General features: G+C 39.5%; 1 protein-coding gene across 1 annotated transcript; it reads right to left on the bottom strand.

The window, feature by feature from the left end:
• Positions 1 to 17127: 17127 nt before the first annotated feature.
• LOC147316878 (uncharacterized) lies at positions 17128 to 19125 on the bottom strand. Its single transcript, XM_086312846.1, has one exon. The coding sequence runs from the start codon at positions 18458 to 18460 to the stop codon at positions 17495 to 17497; it is 966 nt and encodes a 321-aa protein (XP_086168972.1). The 5' UTR covers positions 18461 to 19125; the 3' UTR covers positions 17128 to 17494.
• Between the last annotated feature and the right edge of the window lie 954 nt (positions 19126 to 20079).

The raw sequence follows: 20079 nt of genomic DNA, 5'->3' as shown, positions 1-20079 counted from the left end.
ATAACTGACATGTCAGAGCGTTCTCACTCCCGAGGCGTAACATGTCGACGTTTTGTCACGTCCCGCGGCGTTCCTGAGGAACGCGAAAGGAGACCTTCGGCGTTCTTATGGTACGAGGTCGTCATTTAGGAACGTGGTGGGTAGCCGAAAACGTAATATGGTGACGATTTGTCACCTAGCGTAAAATGTTACGCTTTGGGAGTGAGAACGGGTTGGACATTCGGGACATGGCTGAAAACTTCAACATTGAGGTAAAAACAACGGCGGGGTATAGTCCCTGGAGCAACGGACTACTGGAGAGACATAACATGACACTTACAGAAATCCTCCTGAAGGTAAAAAAGGAACGAGGATGTGACTGGCACACTGCGCTAGACTGGGCCCTTATGGCCAAAAACAGTATGCTTAATGTACATGGTTATAGTCCACATCAACTTGTGTTTGGCCAAAACCCCAACCTTCCTTCTGTGTTGATGGATAAGCCACCTGCCTTAGAGGGCACAACTGTAAGTGCAAGAGTAACTGAACATATCTCAGCATTACATGCTTCCAGAAAAGCATTTACTGAGGCAGAGTGTTCAGAAAGGATCAGGAGAGCACTACGCAAACAACTTAGGCCTACAGATGACAAATATGAGGCAGGAGATAAAGTATACTACAAACGAGTCGACTGTACAGAGTGGAAGGGTCCAGGTGTAGTTATTGGGCAGGATGGAACTGTTGTATTTGTAAGACATGGGGGGACTCTTGTAAGAGTACACCAGTCAAGATTGACTAAAGTGGATTCACGGACTGGAGATAAACAAATATCACACAGTACTACTGATGATGACAACAAAGACGCAGTTGAAAATGATGACACTGACACACCCGATGGGGAACAGAGTATTAGTGAGGAAGAAGACATCACTATTGACAGAGAAACTAACACTACAGAAAACATGTCTGTCACACACACTACAGAAAACATGTCTGTCACACAAACTGCAAATGAGCCCTCTACACCCACTGATCATGTCTCTGCAAATGTAAAGTTAAGATCAGGACAGCTGATTGCTTTTACCAACAGAGACAACGGTGTTCAACACACAGCCAGAGTGCTAGGCAGAGCGGGAAAAGCAAAAGGGCAATACAAAAACTGGTACAATGTGCAATATCTTGAGCATGATGGTAGTGAAGGTGAAAAGAAAGCTGTAGACATGTCACTTGTTGATGGTCTTTGCACTGAAGCTGAAAACAGAGATGCAGATGTACTCATAACAAGAGATATTACCTTTGATTCTGCTAAGCAGCAGGAGATTGAGAGCTGGCAAAGTAATGGTGTGTTTGATGAAGTGAAAGACCTGGGTCAAAAATGTGTGTCTACTAGATGGGTCTGTACACTCAAAGAAACTACTAATGGTGTTGTCCCAAAGGCTCGACTTGTGGCACGGGGGTTTGAAGAGGTAAATACTAAAGAACTACAGAAAGACTCTCCAACATGTGCGTCTGAGTCCCTCAGACTGGTGCTAGCTGTGATATGTCAAAACAAGTGGAGAGTAAATTCAATGGACATTAAATCTGCCTTCTTGCAGGGAATGCAACTGTCAAGAGACATCTATCTTCGTCCCCCACCTGAAGCTGGCAAGGACAATGTTCTATGGAAACTGAAAAAGTGTGTTTATGGACTTGCAGATGCTTCACTTTATTGGTACAATAAGGTCAAAGACATTATGCTCAAAACTGGTGGTAAAATATCACAGGTTGATCCTGCAGTGTTCTATTGGCAGAATGAACAATCTGAGGTTACAGGAGTGCTTGCATGTCACGTTGATGATTTCCTTTGGGCTGGTTCAAGTCACTTTGCAACTCATATCATTCCTGTACTGAAATCTACCTTCCTTGTGGGCCGTGAAGAACATGACAGCTTTTCTTATGTTGGTATGGACATTTGTACAGTTAATGATGTAATAGAGGTGCATCAACAACTTTACATTGACAACCTACAACCGGTTCAGTTACAAGCAGCACGGGCTGTACAGAGGGAGGCTTCCTTAAGTGAAACAGAACGTGAGCAACTCAGGTCAAAAATAGGACAGATTTTGTGGGTTGCCAAACAAACAAGGCCTGATGTTATGTTTGACACATGTAGCCTTGGATCTAATATCAAAGATGCAACTGTACAGTCTATTCATGAAGTGAACAAAGTTATCCGTAAACTTAAGGCAGAGAAAGTGACTCTTAAGTTTCAGCACTTGGGTAACAGTGAGGATCTGGCATTGGTTGTTTTCAGTGATGCTTCATTTGGCAACCTTCCTGATGGCGGTACTCAAGGAGGGGCATTAATCGTCCTTATGGGTAAAGGAGGAAAGTTTTGTCCTCTCTTCTGGCAGTCTAAAAAAATCAGGCGCGTGGTCAGAAGTACACTGGCAGGAGAAACTCTTGCCATGTCAGATGGAATAGACAGTGCTGTCTTCCTGGCAACACTTTTTTCTGAGCTTACAACTGGTAACACTGGTCTAAACGCTCTTCCTTTGATCTGTGTAACTGATAATCATTCCTTGTTTGATGCACTCAAGTCTACTAAGCAGGTTACAGAGAAGAGACTGAGGCTAGAAATGAGCAGCATTAAAGAGCTCATACAAGCCAAGAAAATCAGACAGGTTTGTTGGTCAGATTCAAAATCTCAACTTGCTGATTGTCTGACGAAAAAGGGAGTTTCACCTTTAACCCTTCTAAAGGCGCTAGATGAAGGACTCTGGATACTGTAATCCTTTGTCTACAAAGTTGTCTTTGCATTCAAATGTACCATTGTTTATTGTGTGCAATGATAGTATGCTTTAAGTAAAGCAAAGCACTTTTGAAATGTTTTTTTTGTTTATATAAATATATACATATATGTATACAAATGTTTACAGGGGTGTGTATACAAATGTTTACTGGGGTGTGTTTATACTCTTATTTTATTTTTTTAAGAAAGAGGGAGATTGTTAACTTGTTATTTTCTGTTTTATCGCGAGAGTACGGTTGCCCGCGAAGTGTTGTTGTTGTGGTCCGTATGTAAAATGGCGGAAGGAATAAAAGCGCTGTGAATGAGAGTACAACGTCGTGTCTTTTGAGTTAACACTATCGTTGTTTATATTTACTGCGGGAAGAAACGGTTTTTATAAGGAAAAACACTAGAAAGCACTCAGTCCCCCTCCCAACTCCCCCAGCCTTTCCTATTGGTGAAAAAATATACCATGTGGACCAATCAAAAAATGATAGGGCAACATAGCATTTAGTTGTTTACGAAGGCGGGCAGGTGTATACATATAGTTTGAGTCTGACGGCTCTTTGTTTGCTTCTCATCTGTAAACTCTGCATACTCTCTCATGTGATTCAGTTTGTTTTGAAAAGTCTCAACAGGATCTTGAGCTTTATTGTGAAAGGTTTACGTGGAAAACAAACAAGCGTACAGCGGAACCACGCGATGGTTTTACCGTCATTGTTGCTAACGAAAACACGTAAAAACAGGCACTTGCCCGCCCATAGTGTGGTTATATTAAATATAAGAGAAAGAGAGAACTTTAAGAAATTAATATAGCCACTAAGGTGACCGTCAAAACGATGAAAAATACTGCTGTAAACAGTTTATTTTACGACATCACGAAACAAACGATAGCGTAATAGGAAACGATAGACATTTTTATATTGTCATTTGATATATATCGTTATATCGAACAGCCCTAACATACACTCTTATATTTGTACATATATTTATTCTTATAATTCTCAGATTTACCCATTCGTATATTTTGCTTGTTCTTATGTTATTGTATTTTGCACACCTCTGTTGCACACACATAAGAATTTCGCTCACATGTGCTGTACCAGTGTACCTGCACATGTTATGTGATACGGGAAATCTCCAATTTTTTTTTATTTTGTTTTTTTTGAGATTAAATAATATACCATTGTAAAGACGACACAAGAGTTCCAGAGGCTCTTCTGGGAGCCAGAGTCGACCAGAAAACGTTTCCCCGAGCTTGAGTCCTCTATGAAGAGCAGCCTTTCCTTATCGGCAGCGGTCACAGCCGCTACAGAGCGCTGGCAGGCTTGTTTCCCTGGGCCTTAAAACTGCAAAGGCGGCACGGTGCTGTCACGCTGATGGTAAAAACACAGGCCTTTAACACAGTGCCGCTGTGCCACTTTATTTTTTAACAAAACACTACGCTTTATGTATAAAGAACTGCCTATTCTACTACTTATTGAAGAAAAAGAATCCACAAAAGATTATTTTTACTTTCTTTTATTTGTTCCAGATAAATTATAAATTATTTTTTAAAAAGCAATGAAATGCATCAGATGTCTCCCATGCTTTCTTTTCTGCTGTAATTTTTTTTTTTTTGAACATAAATTGGTCTATTGAAAATAAAATGTAGTAAGAACCACTACATTTTTTCAATAGGCCAATTTATGTTTAAGAAAACCCCAACAATCAAATGATCTCATCTGAGCAAGCACTGGGCGACGGTGGGAAGGAAAAACTCCTTTGTCTTAAAAAGAAGAAACCTTCGACAGAACCAGGCTCAGATGGTGCGGCTTCTGTCAAGACCGGTTGGGGGTTAGGTAGTTAAAAAACTACTCTAACGGTACAGCACTACAGCTTTTTGGTGGAAATGGGTGGAAGGATGGGTGTTACACCTCGTTTCATTGGAGGTCTTACAGGTGGTCGGGGTGTAGATTCAGCTTTTTTACAAATAGGTGGCAGAGGGACAGGACTAGGTCGTGGAATTATAACTAGTTGGGTGGGAATAGGTTGTCTGTGAAGGTTCTCAGTCATGGGAATAGGTTGCTTTCCACTTCTGGATATAGGTGGAACACACATCCTACGAAAAGGTGGTAGGTTGTCGGTCGAGAAAGTTTCCTTTTTCGTTGGTTGTGTGACTTGAGGAGCGGGTGTCAACTTTGTCTTTTTCGGTCTAATGGGTGGCAGTGGAGTCCGCTGTAACTGTTGTTCGTCAGATGCATCTTCCCTGCCTACGTAAATGTATTTATGTTCCTCAAAAAGGGCAATGTCTTTTTCAACTTGACTCATTGCCTCTTCGAGAAACATTTTGTAATTGTATTTTTTGTGCTGTGAAGGGGAGATAGTAAAAGGGAGGGATTGATATTCAAAGTTTAGCTCATTAAACCTCCTCTTTAGGCCCTGGAGAATGTTTTGTTTCTCCTGTTCGGCCAGTGGTTTAACTGTTTCCTGTTGTTTTGTTAACCAGGCATCATTGTCCTGCTTAGCCTTTTCTTTCTCTGCCTTTCTTCTACGCAGGTAGCCTGGAACGATTCTGTAATCGTTTTTCTGTAAATAAAAGGGGACAAGTCCAGATTTCTCAAGGAGCTGCTTGTCCCCTTTGCGTGTATCCACACAAGCAGGTTGAGCCATGACTTTCTTCATGCCTGTGTGTTCTGGTTTTTTCCTGAATGTGTGTTCAGGTTTTTCGCCTTCTGGCCTCTGTGGGCACATTTCGCGATGAGATGGGGCCTTAACTGTTCTTGGCACCATGGTCCTGTGCTCATTTTTATATTTATTTTCTAATACAATTGCTTCCCTGTATTTAGAAATATACATTTTAGGTTTGGGTGGAGGAAGAGTACTCTACTTTGGGAGAAGGTTATAAGCGCTTTCATCTGAAAACACAATTCAATCGCTAGCTTAAATTCACCTGCAAGGGAATTCTACAACTGTGTGTCGAGGCACCCCTATTTATAGATTTTTATGGCCTGGCATGTGACATCATGGTGGCCTGGCTTGTGACATCATGGTGGCCTGGCATGTGACATCATGGTAGCCTGTCTTTGTTCTGTCATTTAAGCCCCACCCCCCTGGTTACTGTTGCTATTGTAACTATTATATTATGAATGCTGGTAGCTAGCATTCCACACACACACATACACTTTTTGCCAAGGTTCCAGCTGCAGTCACCAAGACATGTAAATGTATTTAGTAACCCTCTGGGGTCCAGAGTATAATTGGCCGTTTTTGACTACTTTAGATTTTACCTCTATATTTCACCTTTAAAAAAATCTTCTTCTTTTTTTTTTTGGCACAACCTCAAATATCTGAAATTTGAGTTAATTTTTCATTTATACTATATTTGCACAATAGATCTAAATTCAGACAAAAAAAATTCAAAATCCGAGTAGAAAATACTTGTCATTTTTACTGTAAAAGCCACAAACATGTTTAAGGAATTGTTTTCATAACTTGAAATGCGAATAGAAGTTGTACATTTGTAAAAATTATGCACAAGTTTTGCAAACAACTTTATGTTCAGTATAATATATGCAGGTTTTCTTCCTGAATACTATCGTTGTTTATATTTACTGCGGGAAGAAACGGTTTTTATAAGGAAAAACACTAGAAAGCACTCAGTCCCCCTCCCAACTCCCCCAGCCTTTCCTATTGGTGAAAAAATATACCATGTGGACCAATCAAAAAATGATAGGGCAACATAGCATTTAGTTGTTTACGAAGGCGGGCAGGTGTATACATATAGTTTGAGTCTGACGGCTCTTTGTTTGCTTCTCATCTGTAAACTCTGCATACTCTCTCATGTGATTCAGTTTGTTTTGAAAAGTCTCAACAGGATCTTGAGCTTTATTGTGAAAGGTTTACGTGGAAAACAAACAAGCGTACAGCGGAACCACGCGATGGTTTTACCGTCATTGTTGCTAACGAAAACACGTAAAAACAGGCACTTGCCCGCCCATAGTGTGGTTATATTAAATATAAGAGAAAGAGAGAACTTTAAGAAATTAATATAGCCACTAAGGTGACCGTCAAAACGATGAAAAATACTGCTGTAAACAGTTTATTTTACGACATCACGAAACAAACGATAGCGTAATAGGAAACGATAGACATTTTTATATTGTCATTTGATATATATCGTTATATCGAACAGCCCTAACATACACTCTTATATTTGTACATATATTTATTCTTATAATTCTCAGATTTACCCATTCGTATATTTTGCTTGTTCTTATGTTATTGTATTTTGCACACCTCTGTTGCACACACATAAGAATTTCGCTCACATGTGCTGTACCAGTGTACCTGCACATGTTATGTGATACGGGAAATCTCCAATTTTTTTTTATTTTGTTTTTTTTGAGATTAAATAATATACCATTGTAAAGACGACACAAGAGTTCCAGAGGCTCTTCTGGGAGCCAGAGTCGACCAGAAAACGTTTCCCCGAGCTTGAGTCCTCTATGAAGAGCAGCCTTTCCTTATCGGCAGCGGTCACAGCCGCTACAGAGCGCTGGCAGGCTTGTTTCCCTGGGCCTTAAAACTGCAAAGGCGGCACGGTGCTGTCACGCTGATGGTAAAAACACAGGCCTTTAACACAGTGCCGCTGTGCCACTTTATTTTTTAACAAAACACTACGCTTTATGTATAAAGAACTGCCTATTCTACTACTTATTGAAGAAAAAGAATCCACAAAAGATTATTTTTACTTTCTTTTATTTGTTCCAGATAAATTATAAATTATTTTTTAAAAAGCAATGAAATGCATCAGATGTCTCCCATGCTTTCTTTTCTGCTGTAATTTTTTTTTTTTTGAACATAAATTGGTCTATTGAAAATAAAATGTAGTAAGAACCACTACATTTTTTCAATAGGCCAATTTATGTTTAAGAAAACCCCAACAATCAAATGATCTCATCTGAGCAAGCACTGGGCGACGGTGGGAAGGAAAAACTCCTTTGTCTTAAAAAGAAGAAACCTTCGACAGAACCAGGCTCAGATGGTGCGGCTTCTGTCAAGACCGGTTGGGGGTTAGGTAGTTAAAAAACTACTCTAACGGTACAGCACTACAGCTTTTTGGTGGAAATGGGTGGAAGGATGGGTGTTACACCTCGTTTCATTGGAGGTCTTACAGGTGGTCGGGGTGTAGATTCAGCTTTTTTACAAATAGGTGGCAGAGGGACAGGACTAGGTCGTGGAATTATAACTAGTTGGGTGGGAATAGGTTGTCTGTGAAGGTTCTCAGTCATGGGAATAGGTTGCTTTCCACTTCTGGATATAGGTGGAACACACATCCTACGAAAAGGTGGTAGGTTGTCGGTCGAGAAAGTTTCCTTTTTCGTTGGTTGTGTGACTTGAGGAGCGGGTGTCAACTTTGTCTTTTTCGGTCTAATGGGTGGCAGTGGAGTCCGCTGTAACTGTTGTTCGTCAGATGCATCTTCCCTGCCTACGTAAATGTATTTATGTTCCTCAAAAAGGGCAATGTCTTTTTCAACTTGACTCATTGCCTCTTCGAGAAACATTTTGTAATTGTATTTTTTGTGCTGTGAAGGGGAGATAGTAAAAGGGAGGGATTGATATTCAAAGTTTAGCTCATTAAACCTCCTCTTTAGGCCCTGGAGAATGTTTTGTTTCTCCTGTTCGGCCAGTGGTTTAACTGTTTCCTGTTGTTTTGTTAACCAGGCATCATTGTCCTGCTTAGCCTTTTCTTTCTCTGCCTTTCTTCTACGCAGGTAGCCTGGAACGATTCTGTAATCGTTTTTCTGTAAATAAAAGGGGACAAGTCCAGATTTCTCAAGGAGCTGCTTGTCCCCTTTGCGTGTATCCACACAAGCAGGTTGAGCCATGACTTTCTTCATGCCTGTGTGTTCTGGTTTTTTCCTGAATGTGTGTTCAGGTTTTTCGCCTTCTGGCCTCTGTGGGCACATTTCGCGATGAGATGGGGCCTTAACTGTTCTTGGCACCATGGTCCTGTGTTCATTTTTATATTTATTTTCTAATACAATTGCTTCCCTGTATTTAGAAATATACATTTTAGGTTTGGGTGGAGGAAGAGTACTCTACTTTGGGAGAAGGTTATAAGCGCTTTCATCTGAAAACACAATTCAATCGCTAGCTTAAATTCACCTGCAAGGGAATTCTACAACTGTGTGTCGAGGCACCCCTATTTATAGATTTTTATGGCCTGGCATGTGACATCATGGTGGCCTGGCTTGTGACATCATGGTGGCCTGGCATGTGACATCATGGTAGCCTGTCTTTGTTCTGTCATTTAAGCCCCACCCCCCTGGTTACTGTTGCTATTGTAACTATTATATTATGAATGCTGGTAGCTAGCATTCCACACACACACATACACTTTTTGCCAAGGTTCCAGCTGCAGTCACCAAGACATGTAAATGTATTTAGTAACCCTCTGGGGTCCAGAGTATAATTGGCCGTTTTTGACTACTTTAGATTTTACCTCTATATTTCACCTTTAAAAAAATCTTCTTCTTTTTTTTTTTGGCACAACCTCAAATATCTGAAATTTGAGTTAATTTTTCATTTATACTATATTTGCACAATAGATCTAAATTCAGACAAAAAAAATTCAAAATCCGAGTAGAAAATACTTGTCATTTTTACTGTAAAAGCCACAAACATGTTTAAGGAATTGTTTTCATAACTTGAAATGCGAATAGAAGTTGTACATTTGTAAAAATTATGCACAAGTTTTGCAAACAACTTTATGTTCAGTATAATATATGCAGGTTTTCTTCCTGAATACTATCGTTGTTTATATTTACTGCGGGAAGAAACGGTTTTTATAAGGAAAAACACTAGAAAGCACTCAGTCCCCCTCCCAACTCCCCCAGCCTTTCCTATTGGTGAAAAAATATACCATGTGGACCAATCAAAAAATGATAGGGCAACATAGCATTTAGTTGTTTACGAAGGCGGGCAGGTGTATACATATAGTTTGAGTCTGACGGCTCTTTGTTTGCTTCTCATCTGTAAACTCTGCATACTCTCTCATGTGATTCAGTTTGTTTTGAAAAGTCTCAACAGGATCTTGAGCTTTATTGTGAAAGGTTTACGTGGAAAACAAACAAGCGTACAGCGGAACCACGCGATGGTTTTACCGTCATTGTTGCTAACGAAAACACGTAAAAACAGGCACTTGCCCGCCCATAGTGTGGTTATATTAAATATAAGAGAAAGAGAGAACTTTAAGAAATTAATATAGCCACTAAGGTGACCGTCAAAACGATGAAAAATACTGCTGTAAACAGTTTATTTTACGACATCACGAAACAAACGATAGCGTAATAGGAAACGATAGACATTTTTATATTGTCATTTGATATATATCGTTATATCGAACAGCCCTAACATACACTCTTATATTTGTACATATATTTATTCTTATAATTCTCAGATTTACCCATTCGTATATTTTGCTTGTTCTTATGTTATTGTATTTTGCACACCTCTGTTGCACACACATAAGAATTTCGCTCACATGTGCTGTACCAGTGTACCTGCACATGTTATGTGATACGGGAAATCTCCAATTTTTTTTTATTTTGTTTTTTTTTTAGATTAAATAATATACCATTGTAAAGACGACACAAGAGTTCCAGAGGCTCTTCTGGGAGCCAGAGTCGACCAGAAAACGTTTCCCCGAGCTTGAGTCCTCTATGAAGAGCAGCCTTTCCTTATCGGCAGCGGTCACAGCCGCTACAGAGCGCTGGCAGGCTTGTTTCCCTGGGCCTTAAAACTGCAAAGGCGGCACGGTGCTGTCACGCTGATGGTAAAAACACAGGCCTTTAACACAGTGCCGCTGTGCCACTTTATTTTTTAACAAAACACTACGCTTTATGTATAAAGAACTGCCTATTCTACTACTTATTGAAGAAAAAGAATCCACAAAAGATTATTTTTACTTTCTTTTATTTGTTCCAGATAAATTATAAATTATTTTTTAAAAAGCAATGAAATGCATCAGATGTCTCCCATGCTTTCTTTTCTGCTGTAATTTTTTTTTTTTGAACATAAATTGGTCTATTGAAAATAAAATGTAGTAAGAACCACTACATTTTTTCAATAGGCCAATTTATGTTTAAGAAAACCCCAACAATCAAATGATCTCATCTGAGCAAGCACTGGGCGACGGTGGGAAGGAAAAACTCCTTTGTCTTAAAAAGAAGAAACCTTCGACAGAACCAGGCTCAGATGGTGCGGCTTCTGTCAAGACCGGTTGGGGGTTAGGTAGTTAAAAAACTACTCTAACGGTACAGCACTACAGCTTTTTGGTGGAAATGGGTGGAAGGATGGGTGTTACACCTCGTTTCATTGGAGGTCTTACAGGTGGTCGGGGTGTAGATTCAGCTTTTTTACAAATAGGTGGCAGAGGGACAGGACTAGGTCGTGGAATTATAACTAGTTGGGTGGGAATAGGTTGTCTGTGAAGGTTCTCAGTCATGGGAATAGGTTGCTTTCCACTTCTGGATATAGGTGGAACACACATCCTACGAAAAGGTGGTAGGTTGTCGGTCGAGAAAGTTTCCTTTTTCGTTGGTTGTGTGACTTGAGGAGCGGGTGTCAACTTTGTCTTTTTCGGTCTAATGGGTGGCAGTGGAGTCCGCTGTAACTGTTGTTCGTCAGATGCATCTTCCCTGCCTACGTAAATGTATTTATGTTCCTCAAAAAGGGCAATGTCTTTTTCAACTTGACTCATTGCCTCTTCGAGAAACATTTTGTAATTGTATTTTTTGTGCTGTGAAGGGGAGATAGTAAAAGGGAGGGATTGATATTCAAAGTTTAGCTCATTAAACCTCCTCTTTAGGCCCTGGAGAATGTTTTGTTTCTCCTGTTCGGCCAGTGGTTTAACTGTTTCCTGTTGTTTTGTTAACCAGGCATCATTGTCCTGCTTAGCCTTTTCTTTCTCTGCCTTTCTTCTACGCAGGTAGCCTGGAACGATTCTGTAATCGTTTTTCTGTAAATAAAAGGGGACAAGTCCAGATTTCTCAAGGAGCTGCTTGTCCCCTTTGCGTGTATCCACACAAGCAGGTTGAGCCATGACTTTCTTCATGCCTGTGTGTTCTGGTTTTTTCCTGAATGTGTGTTCAGGTTTTTCGCCTTCTGGCCTCTGTGGGCACATTTCGCGATGAGATGGGGCCTTAACTGTTCTTGGCACCATGGTCCTGTGTTCATTTTTATATTTATTTTCTAATACAATTGCTTCCCTGTATTTAGAAATATACATTTTAGGTTTGGGTGGAGGAAGAGTACTCTACTTTGGGAGAAGGTTATAAGCGCTTTCATCTGAAAACACAATTCAATCGCTAGCTTAAATTCACCTGCAAGGGAATTCTACAACTGTGTGTCGAGGCACCCCTATTTATAGATTTTTATGGCCTGGCATGTGACATCATGGTGGCCTGGCTTGTGACATCATGGTGGCCTGGCATGTGACATCATGGTAGCCTGTCTTTGTTCTGTCATTTAAGCCCCACCCCCCTGGTTACTGTTGCTATTGTAACTATTATATTATGAATGCTGGTAGCTAGCATTCCACACACACACATACACTTTTTGCCAAGGTTCCAGCTGCAGTCACCAAGACATGTAAATGTATTTAGTAACCCTCTGGGGTCCAGAGTATAATTGGCCGTTTTTGACTACTTTAGATTTTACCTCTATATTTCACCTTTAAAAAAATCTTCTTCTTTTTTTTTTTGGCACAACCTCAAATATCTGAAATTTGAGTTAATTTTTCATTTATACTATATTTGCACAATAGATCTAAATTCAGACAAAAAAAATTCAAAATCCGAGTAGAAAATACTTGTCATTTTTACTGTAAAAGCCACAAACATGTTTAAGGAATTGTTTTCATAACTTGAAATGCGAATAGAAGTTGTACATTTGTAAAAATTATGCACAAGTTTTGCAAACAACTTTATGTTCAGTATAATATATGCAGGTTTTCTTCCTGAATACTATCGTTGTTTATATTTACTGCGGGAAGAAACGGTTTTTATAAGGAAAAACACTAGAAAGCACTCAGTCCCCCTCCCAACTCCCCCAGCCTTTCCTATTGGTGAAAAAATATACCATGTGGACCAATCAAAAAATGATAGGGCAACATAGCATTTAGTTGTTTACGAAGGCGGGCAGGTGTATACATATAGTTTGAGTCTGACGGCTCTTTGTTTGCTTCTCATCTGTAAACTCTGCATACTCTCTCATGTGATTCAGTTTGTTTTGAAAAGTCTCAACAGGATCTTGAGCTTTATTGTGAAAGGTTTACGTGGAAAACAAACAAGCGTACAGCGGAACCACGCGATGGTTTTACCGTCATTGTTGCTAACGAAAACACGTAAAAACAGGCACTTGCCCGCCCATAGTGTGGTTATATTAAATATAAGAGAAAGAGAGAACTTTAAGAAATTAATATAGCCACTAAGGTGACCGTCAAAACGATGAAAAATACTGCTGTAAACAGTTTATTTTACGACATCACGAAACAAACGATAGCGTAATAGGAAACGATAGACATTTTTATATTGTCATTTGATATATATCGTTATATCGAACAGCCCTAACATACACTCTTATATTTGTACATATATTTATTCTTATAATTCTCAGATTTACCCATTCGTATATTTTGCTTGTTCTTATGTTATTGTATTTTGCACACCTCTGTTGCACACACATAAGAATTTCGCTCACATGTGCTGTACCAGTGTACCTGCACATGTTATGTGATACGGGAAATCTCCAATTTTTTTTTATTTTGTTTTTTTTTTAGATTAAATAATATACCATTGTAAAGACGACACAAGAGTTCCAGAGGCTCTTCTGGGAGCCAGAGTCGACCAGAAAACGTTTCCCCGAGCTTGAGTCCTCTATGAAGAGCAGCCTTTCCTTATCGGCAGCGGTCACAGCCGCTACAGAGCGCTGGCAGGCTTGTTTCCCTGGGCCTTAAAACTGCAAAGGCGGCACGGTGCTGTCACGCTGATGGTAAAAACACAGGCCTTTAACACAGTGCCGCTGTGCCACTTTATTTTTTAACAAAACACTACGCTTTATGTATAAAGAACTGCCTATTCTACTACTTATTGAAGAAAAAGAATCCACAAAAGATTATTTTTACTTTCTTTTATTTGTTCCAGATAAATTATAAATTATTTTTTAAAAAGCAATGAAATGCATCAGATGTCTCCCATGCTTTCTTTTCTGCTGTAATTTTTTTTTTTTGAACATAAATTGGTCTATTGAAAATAAAATGTAGTAAGAACCACTACATTTTTTCAATAGGCCAATTTATGTTTAAGAAAACCCCAACAATCAAATGATCTCATCTGAGCAAGCACTGGGCGACGGTGGGAAGGAAAAACTCCTTTGTCTTAAAAAGAAGAAACCTTCGACAGAACCAGGCTCAGATGGTGCGGCTTCTGTCAAGACCGGTTGGGGGTTAGGTAGTTAAAAAACTACTCTAACGGTACAGCACTACAGCTTTTTGGTGGAAATGGGTGGAAGGATGGGTGTTACACCTCGTTTCATTGGAGGTCTTACAGGTGGTCGGGGTGTAGATTCAGCTTTTTTACAAATAGGTGGCAGAGGGACAGGACTAGGTCGTGGAATTATAACTAGTTGGGTGGGAATAGGTTGTCTGTGAAGGTTCTCAGTCATGGGAATAGGTTGCTTTCCACTTCTGGATATAGGTGGAACACACATCCTACGAAAAGGTGGTAGGTTGTCGGTCGAGAAAGTTTCCTTTTTCGTTGGTTGTGTGACTTGAGGAGCGGGTGTCAACTTTGTCTTTTTCGGTCTAATGGGTGGCAGTGGAGTCCGCTGTAACTGTTGTTCGTCAGATGCATCTTCCCTGCCTACGTAAATGTATTTATGTTCCTCAAAAAGGGCAATGTCTTTTTCAACTTGACTCATTGCCTCTTCGAGAAACATTTTGTAATTGTATTTTTTGTGCTGTGAAGGGGAGATAGTAAAAGGGAGGGATTGATATTCAAAGTTTAGCTCATTAAACCTCCTCTTTAGGCCCTGGAGAATGTTTTGTTTCTCCTGTTCGGCCAGTGGTTTAACTGTTTCCTGTTGTTTTGTTAACCAGGCATCATTGTCCTGCTTAGCCTTTTCTTTCTCTGCCTTTCTTCTACGCAGGTAGCCTGGAACGATTCTGTAATCGTTTTTCTGTAAATAAAAGGGGACAAGTCCAGATTTCTCAAGGAGCTGCTTGTCCCCTTTGCGTGTATCCACACAAGCAGGTTGAGCCATGACTTTCTTCATGCCTGTGTGTTCTGGTTTTTTCCTGAATGTGTGTTCAGGTTTTTCGCCTTCTGGCCTCTGTGGGCACATTTCGCGATGAGATGGGGCCTTAACTGTTCTTGGCACCATGGTCCTGTGTTCATTTTTATATTTATTTTCTAATACAATTGCTTCCCTGTATTTAGAAATATACATTTTAGGTTTGGGTGGAGGAAGAGTACTCTACTTTGGGAGAAGGTTATAAGCGCTTTCATCTGAAAACACAATTCAATCGCTAGCTTAAATTCACCTGCAAGGGAATTCTACAACTGTGTGTCGAGGCACCCCTATTTATAGATTTTTATGGCCTGGCATGTGACATCATGGTGGCCTGGCTTGTGACATCATGGTGGCCTGGCATGTGACATCATGGTAGCCTGTCTTTGTTCTGTCATTTAAGCCCCACCCCCCTGGTTACTGTTGCTATTGTAACTATTATATTATGAATGCTGGTAGCTAGCATTCCACACACACACATACACTTTTTGCCAAGGTTCCAGCTGCAGTCACCAAGACATGTAAATGTATTTAGTAACCCTCTGGGGTCCAGAGTATAATTGGCCGTTTTTGACTACTTTAGATTTTACCTCTATATTTCACCTTTAAAAAAATCTTCTTCTTTTTTTTTTTGGCACAACCTCAAATATCTGAAATTTGAGTTAATTTTTCATTTATACTATATTTGCACAATAGATCTAAATTCAGACAAAAAAAATTCAAAATCCGAGTAGAAAATACTTGTCATTTTTACTGTAAAAGCCACAAACATGTTTAAGGAATTGTTTTCATAACTTGAAATGCGAATAGAAGTTGTACATTTGTAAAAATTATGCACAAGTTTTGCAAACAACTTTATGTTCAGTATAATATATGCAGGTTTTCTTCCTGAATACTATCGTTGTTTATATTTACTGCGGGAAGAAACGGTTTTTATAAGGAAAAACACTAGAAAGCACTCAGTCCCCCTCCCAACTCCCCCAGCCTTTCCTATTGGTGAAAAAATATACCATGTGGACCAATCAAAAAATGATAGGGCAACATAGCATTTAGTTGTTTACGAAGGCGGGCAGGTGTATACATATAGTTTGAGTCTGACGGCTCTTTGTTTGCTTCTCATCTGTAAACTCTGCATACTCTCTCATGTGATTCAGTTTGTTTTGAAAAGTCTCAACAGGATCTTGAGCTTTATTGTGAAAGGTTTACGTGGAAAACAAACAAGCGTACAGCGGAACCACGCGATGGTTTTACCGTCATTGTTGCTAACGAAAACACGTAAAAACAGGCACTTGCCCGCCCATAGTGTGGTTATATTAAATATAAGAGAAAGAGAGAACTTTAAGAAATTAATATAGCCACTAAGGTGACCGTCAAAACGATGAAAAATACTGCTGTAAACAGTTTATTTTACGACATCACGAAACAAACGATAGCGTAATAGGAAACGATAGACATTTTTATATTGTCATTTGATATATATCGTTATATCGAACAGCCCTAACATACACTCTTATATTTGTACATATATTTATTCTTATAATTCTCAGATTTACCCATTCGTATATTTTGCTTGTTCTTATGTTATTGTATTTTGCACACCTCTGTTGCACACACATAAGAATTTCGCTCACATGTGCTGTACCAGTGTACCTGCACATGTTATGTGATACGGGAAATCTCCAATTTTTTTTTATTTTGTTTTTTTTTGAGATTAAATAATATACCATTGTAAAGACGACACAAGAGTTCCAGAGGCTCTTCTGGGAGCCAGAGTCGACCAGAAAACGTTTCCCCGAGCTTGAGTCCTCTATGAAGAGCAGCCTTTCCTTATCGGCAGCGGTCACAGCCGCTACAGAGCGCTGGCAGGCTTGTTTCCCTGGGCCTTAAAACTGCAAAGGCGGCACGGTGCTGTCACGCTGATGGTAAAAACACAGGCCTTTAACACAGTGCCGCTGTGCCACTTTATTTTTTAACAAAACACTACGCTTTATGTATAAAGAACTGCCTATTCTACTACTTATTGAAGAAAAAGAATCCACAAAAGATTATTTTTACTTTCTTTTATTTGTTCCAGATAAATTATAAATTATTTTTTAAAAAGCAATGAAATGCATCAGATGTCTCCCATGCTTTCTTTTCTGCTGTAATTTTTTTTTTTTTGAACATAAATTGGTCTATTGAAAATAAAATGTAGTAAGAACCACTACATTTTTTCAATAGGCCAATTTATGTTTAAGAAAACCCCAACAATCAAATGATCTCATCTGAGCAAGCACTGGGCGACGGTGGGAAGGAAAAACTCCTTTGTCTTAAAAAGAAGAAACCTTCGACAGAACCAGGCTCAGATGGTGCGGCTTCTGTCAAGACCGGTTGGGGGTTAGGTAGTTAAAAAACTACTCTAACGGTACAGCACTACAGCTTTTTGGTGGAAATGGGTGGAAGGATGGGTGTTACACCTCGTTTCATTGGAGGTCTTACAGGTGGTCGGGGTGTAGATTCAGCTTTTTTACAAATAGGTGGCAGAGGGACAGGACTAGGTCGTGGAATTATAACTAGTTGGGTGGGAATAGGTTGTCTGTGAAGGTTCTCAGTCATGGGAATAGGTTGCTTTCCACTTCTGGATATAGGTGGAACACACATCCTACGAAAAGGTGGTAGGTTGTCGGTCGAGAAAGTTTCCTTTTTCGTTGGTTGTGTGACTTGAGGAGCGGGTGTCAACTTTGTCTTTTTCGGTCTAATGGGTGGCAGTGGAGTCCGCTGTAACTGTTGTTCGTCAGATGCATCTTCCCTGCCTACGTAAATGTATTTATGTTCCTCAAAAAGGGCAATGTCTTTTTCAACTTGACTCATTGCCTCTTCGAGAAACATTTTGTAATTGTATTTTTTGTGCTGTGAAGGGGAGATAGTAAAAGGGAGGGATTGATATTCAAAGTTTAGCTCATTAAACCTCCTCTTTAGGCCCTGGAGAATGTTTTGTTTCTCCTGTTCGGCCAGTGGTTTAACTGTTTCCTGTTGTTTTGTTAACCAGGCATCATTGTCCTGCTTAGCCTTTTCTTTCTCTGCCTTTCTTCTACGCAGGTAGCCTGGAACGATTCTGTAATCGTTTTTCTGTAAATAAAAGGGGACAAGTCCAGATTTCTCAAGGAGCTGCTTGTCCCCTTTGCGTGTATCCACACAAGCAGGTTGAGCCATGACTTTCTTCATGCCTGTGTGTTCTGGTTTTTTCCTGAATGTGTGTTCAGGTTTTTCGCCTTCTGGCCTCTGTGGGCACATTTCGCGATGAGATGGGGCCTTAACTGTTCTTGGCACCATGGTCCTGTGTTCATTTTTATATTTATTTTCTAATACAATTGCTTCCCTGTATTTAGAAATATACATTTTAGGTTTGGGTGGAGGAAGAGTACTCTACTTTGGGAGAAGGTTATAAGCGCTTTCATCTGAAAACACAATTCAATCGCTAGCTTAAATTCACCTGCAAGGGAATTCTACAACTGTGTGTCGAGGCACCCCTATTTATAGATTTTTATGGCCTGGCATGTGACATCATGGTGGCCTGGCTTGTGACATCATGGTGGCCTGGCATGTGACATCATGGTAGCCTGTCTTTGTTCTGTCATTTAAGCCCCACCCCCCTGGTTACTGTTGCTATTGTAACTATTATATTATGAATGCTGGTAGCTAGCATTCCACACACACACATACACTTTTTGCCAAGGTTCCAGCTGCAGTCACCAAGACATGTAAATGTATTTAGTAACCCTCTGGGGTCCAGAGTATAATTGGCCGTTTTTGACTACTTTAGATTTTACCTCTATATTTCACCTTTAAAAAAATCTTCTTCTTTTTTTTTTTGGCACAACCTCAAATATCTGAAATTTGAGTTAATTTTTCATTTATACTATATTTGCACAATAGATCTAAATTCAGACAAAAAAAATTCAAAATCCGAGTAGAAAATACTTGTCATTTTTACTGTAAAAGCCACAAACATGTTTAAGGAATTGTTTTCATAACTTGAAATGCGAATAGAAGTTGTACATTTGTAAAAATTATGCACAAGTTTTGCAAACAACTTTATGTTCAGTATAATATATGCAGGTTTTCTTCCTGAATACTATCGTTGTTTATATTTACTGCGGGAAGAAACGGTTTTTATAAGGAAAAACACTAGAAAGCACTCAGTCCCCCTCCCAACTCCCCCAGCCTTTCCTATTGGTGAAAAAATATACCATGTGGACCAATCAAAAAATGATAGGGCAACATAGCATTTAGTTGTTTACGAAGGCGGGCAGGTGTATACATATAGTTTGAGTCTGACGGCTCTTTGTTTGCTTCTCATCTGTAAACTCTGCATACTCTCTCATGTGATTCAGTTTGTTTTGAAAAGTCTCAACAGGATCTTGAGCTTTATTGTGAAAGGTTTACGTGGAAAACAAACAAGCGTACAGCGGAACCACGCGATGGTTTTACCGTCATTGTTGCTAACGAAAACACGTAAAAACAGGCACTTGCCCGCCCATAGTGTGGTTATATTAAATATAAGAGAAAGAGAGAACTTTAAGAAATTAATATAGCCACTAAGGTGACCGTCAAAACGATGAAAAATACTGCTGTAAACAGTTTATTTTACGACATCACGAAACAAACGATAGCGTAATAGGAAACGATAGACATTTTTATATCGTCATTTGATATATATCGTTATATCGAACAGCCCTAACATACACTCTTATATTTGTACATATATTTATTCTTATAATTCTCAGATTTACCCATTCGTATATTTTGCTTGTTCTTATGTTATTGTATTTTGCACACCTCTGTTGCACACACATAAGAATTTCGCTCACATGTGCTGTACCAGTGTACCTGCACATGTTATGTGATACGGGAAATCTCCAATTTTTTTTTATTTTGTTTTTTTTTTTGAGATTAAATAATATACCATTGTAAAGACGACACAAGAGTTCCAGAGGCTCTTCTGGGAGCCAGAGTCG

This window comes from Aulonocara sp. 'chitande type north' Nkhata Bay, linkage group LG12 (assembly GCF_057382095.1).
Source record: "Aulonocara sp. 'chitande type north' Nkhata Bay isolate Kocher_YH1m ecotype deep benthic linkage group LG12, A_spYH_male_GT1.1, whole genome shotgun sequence".
In the NCBI taxonomy this organism is placed as follows: domain Eukaryota; kingdom Metazoa; phylum Chordata; class Actinopteri; order Cichliformes; family Cichlidae; genus Aulonocara; species Aulonocara sp. 'chitande type north' Nkhata Bay.
The sequence above is the reverse complement of the archived record's forward strand: the minus strand, read 5'-3'. Positions and strand labels throughout refer to the sequence as shown.

Coding starts and splice junctions, on each gene's coding strand:
- LOC147316878 (XM_086312846.1), bottom strand. CDS start 18,460: ATGTATATTTCTAAATACAGGGAAGCAATTGTATTAGAAAATAAATAT.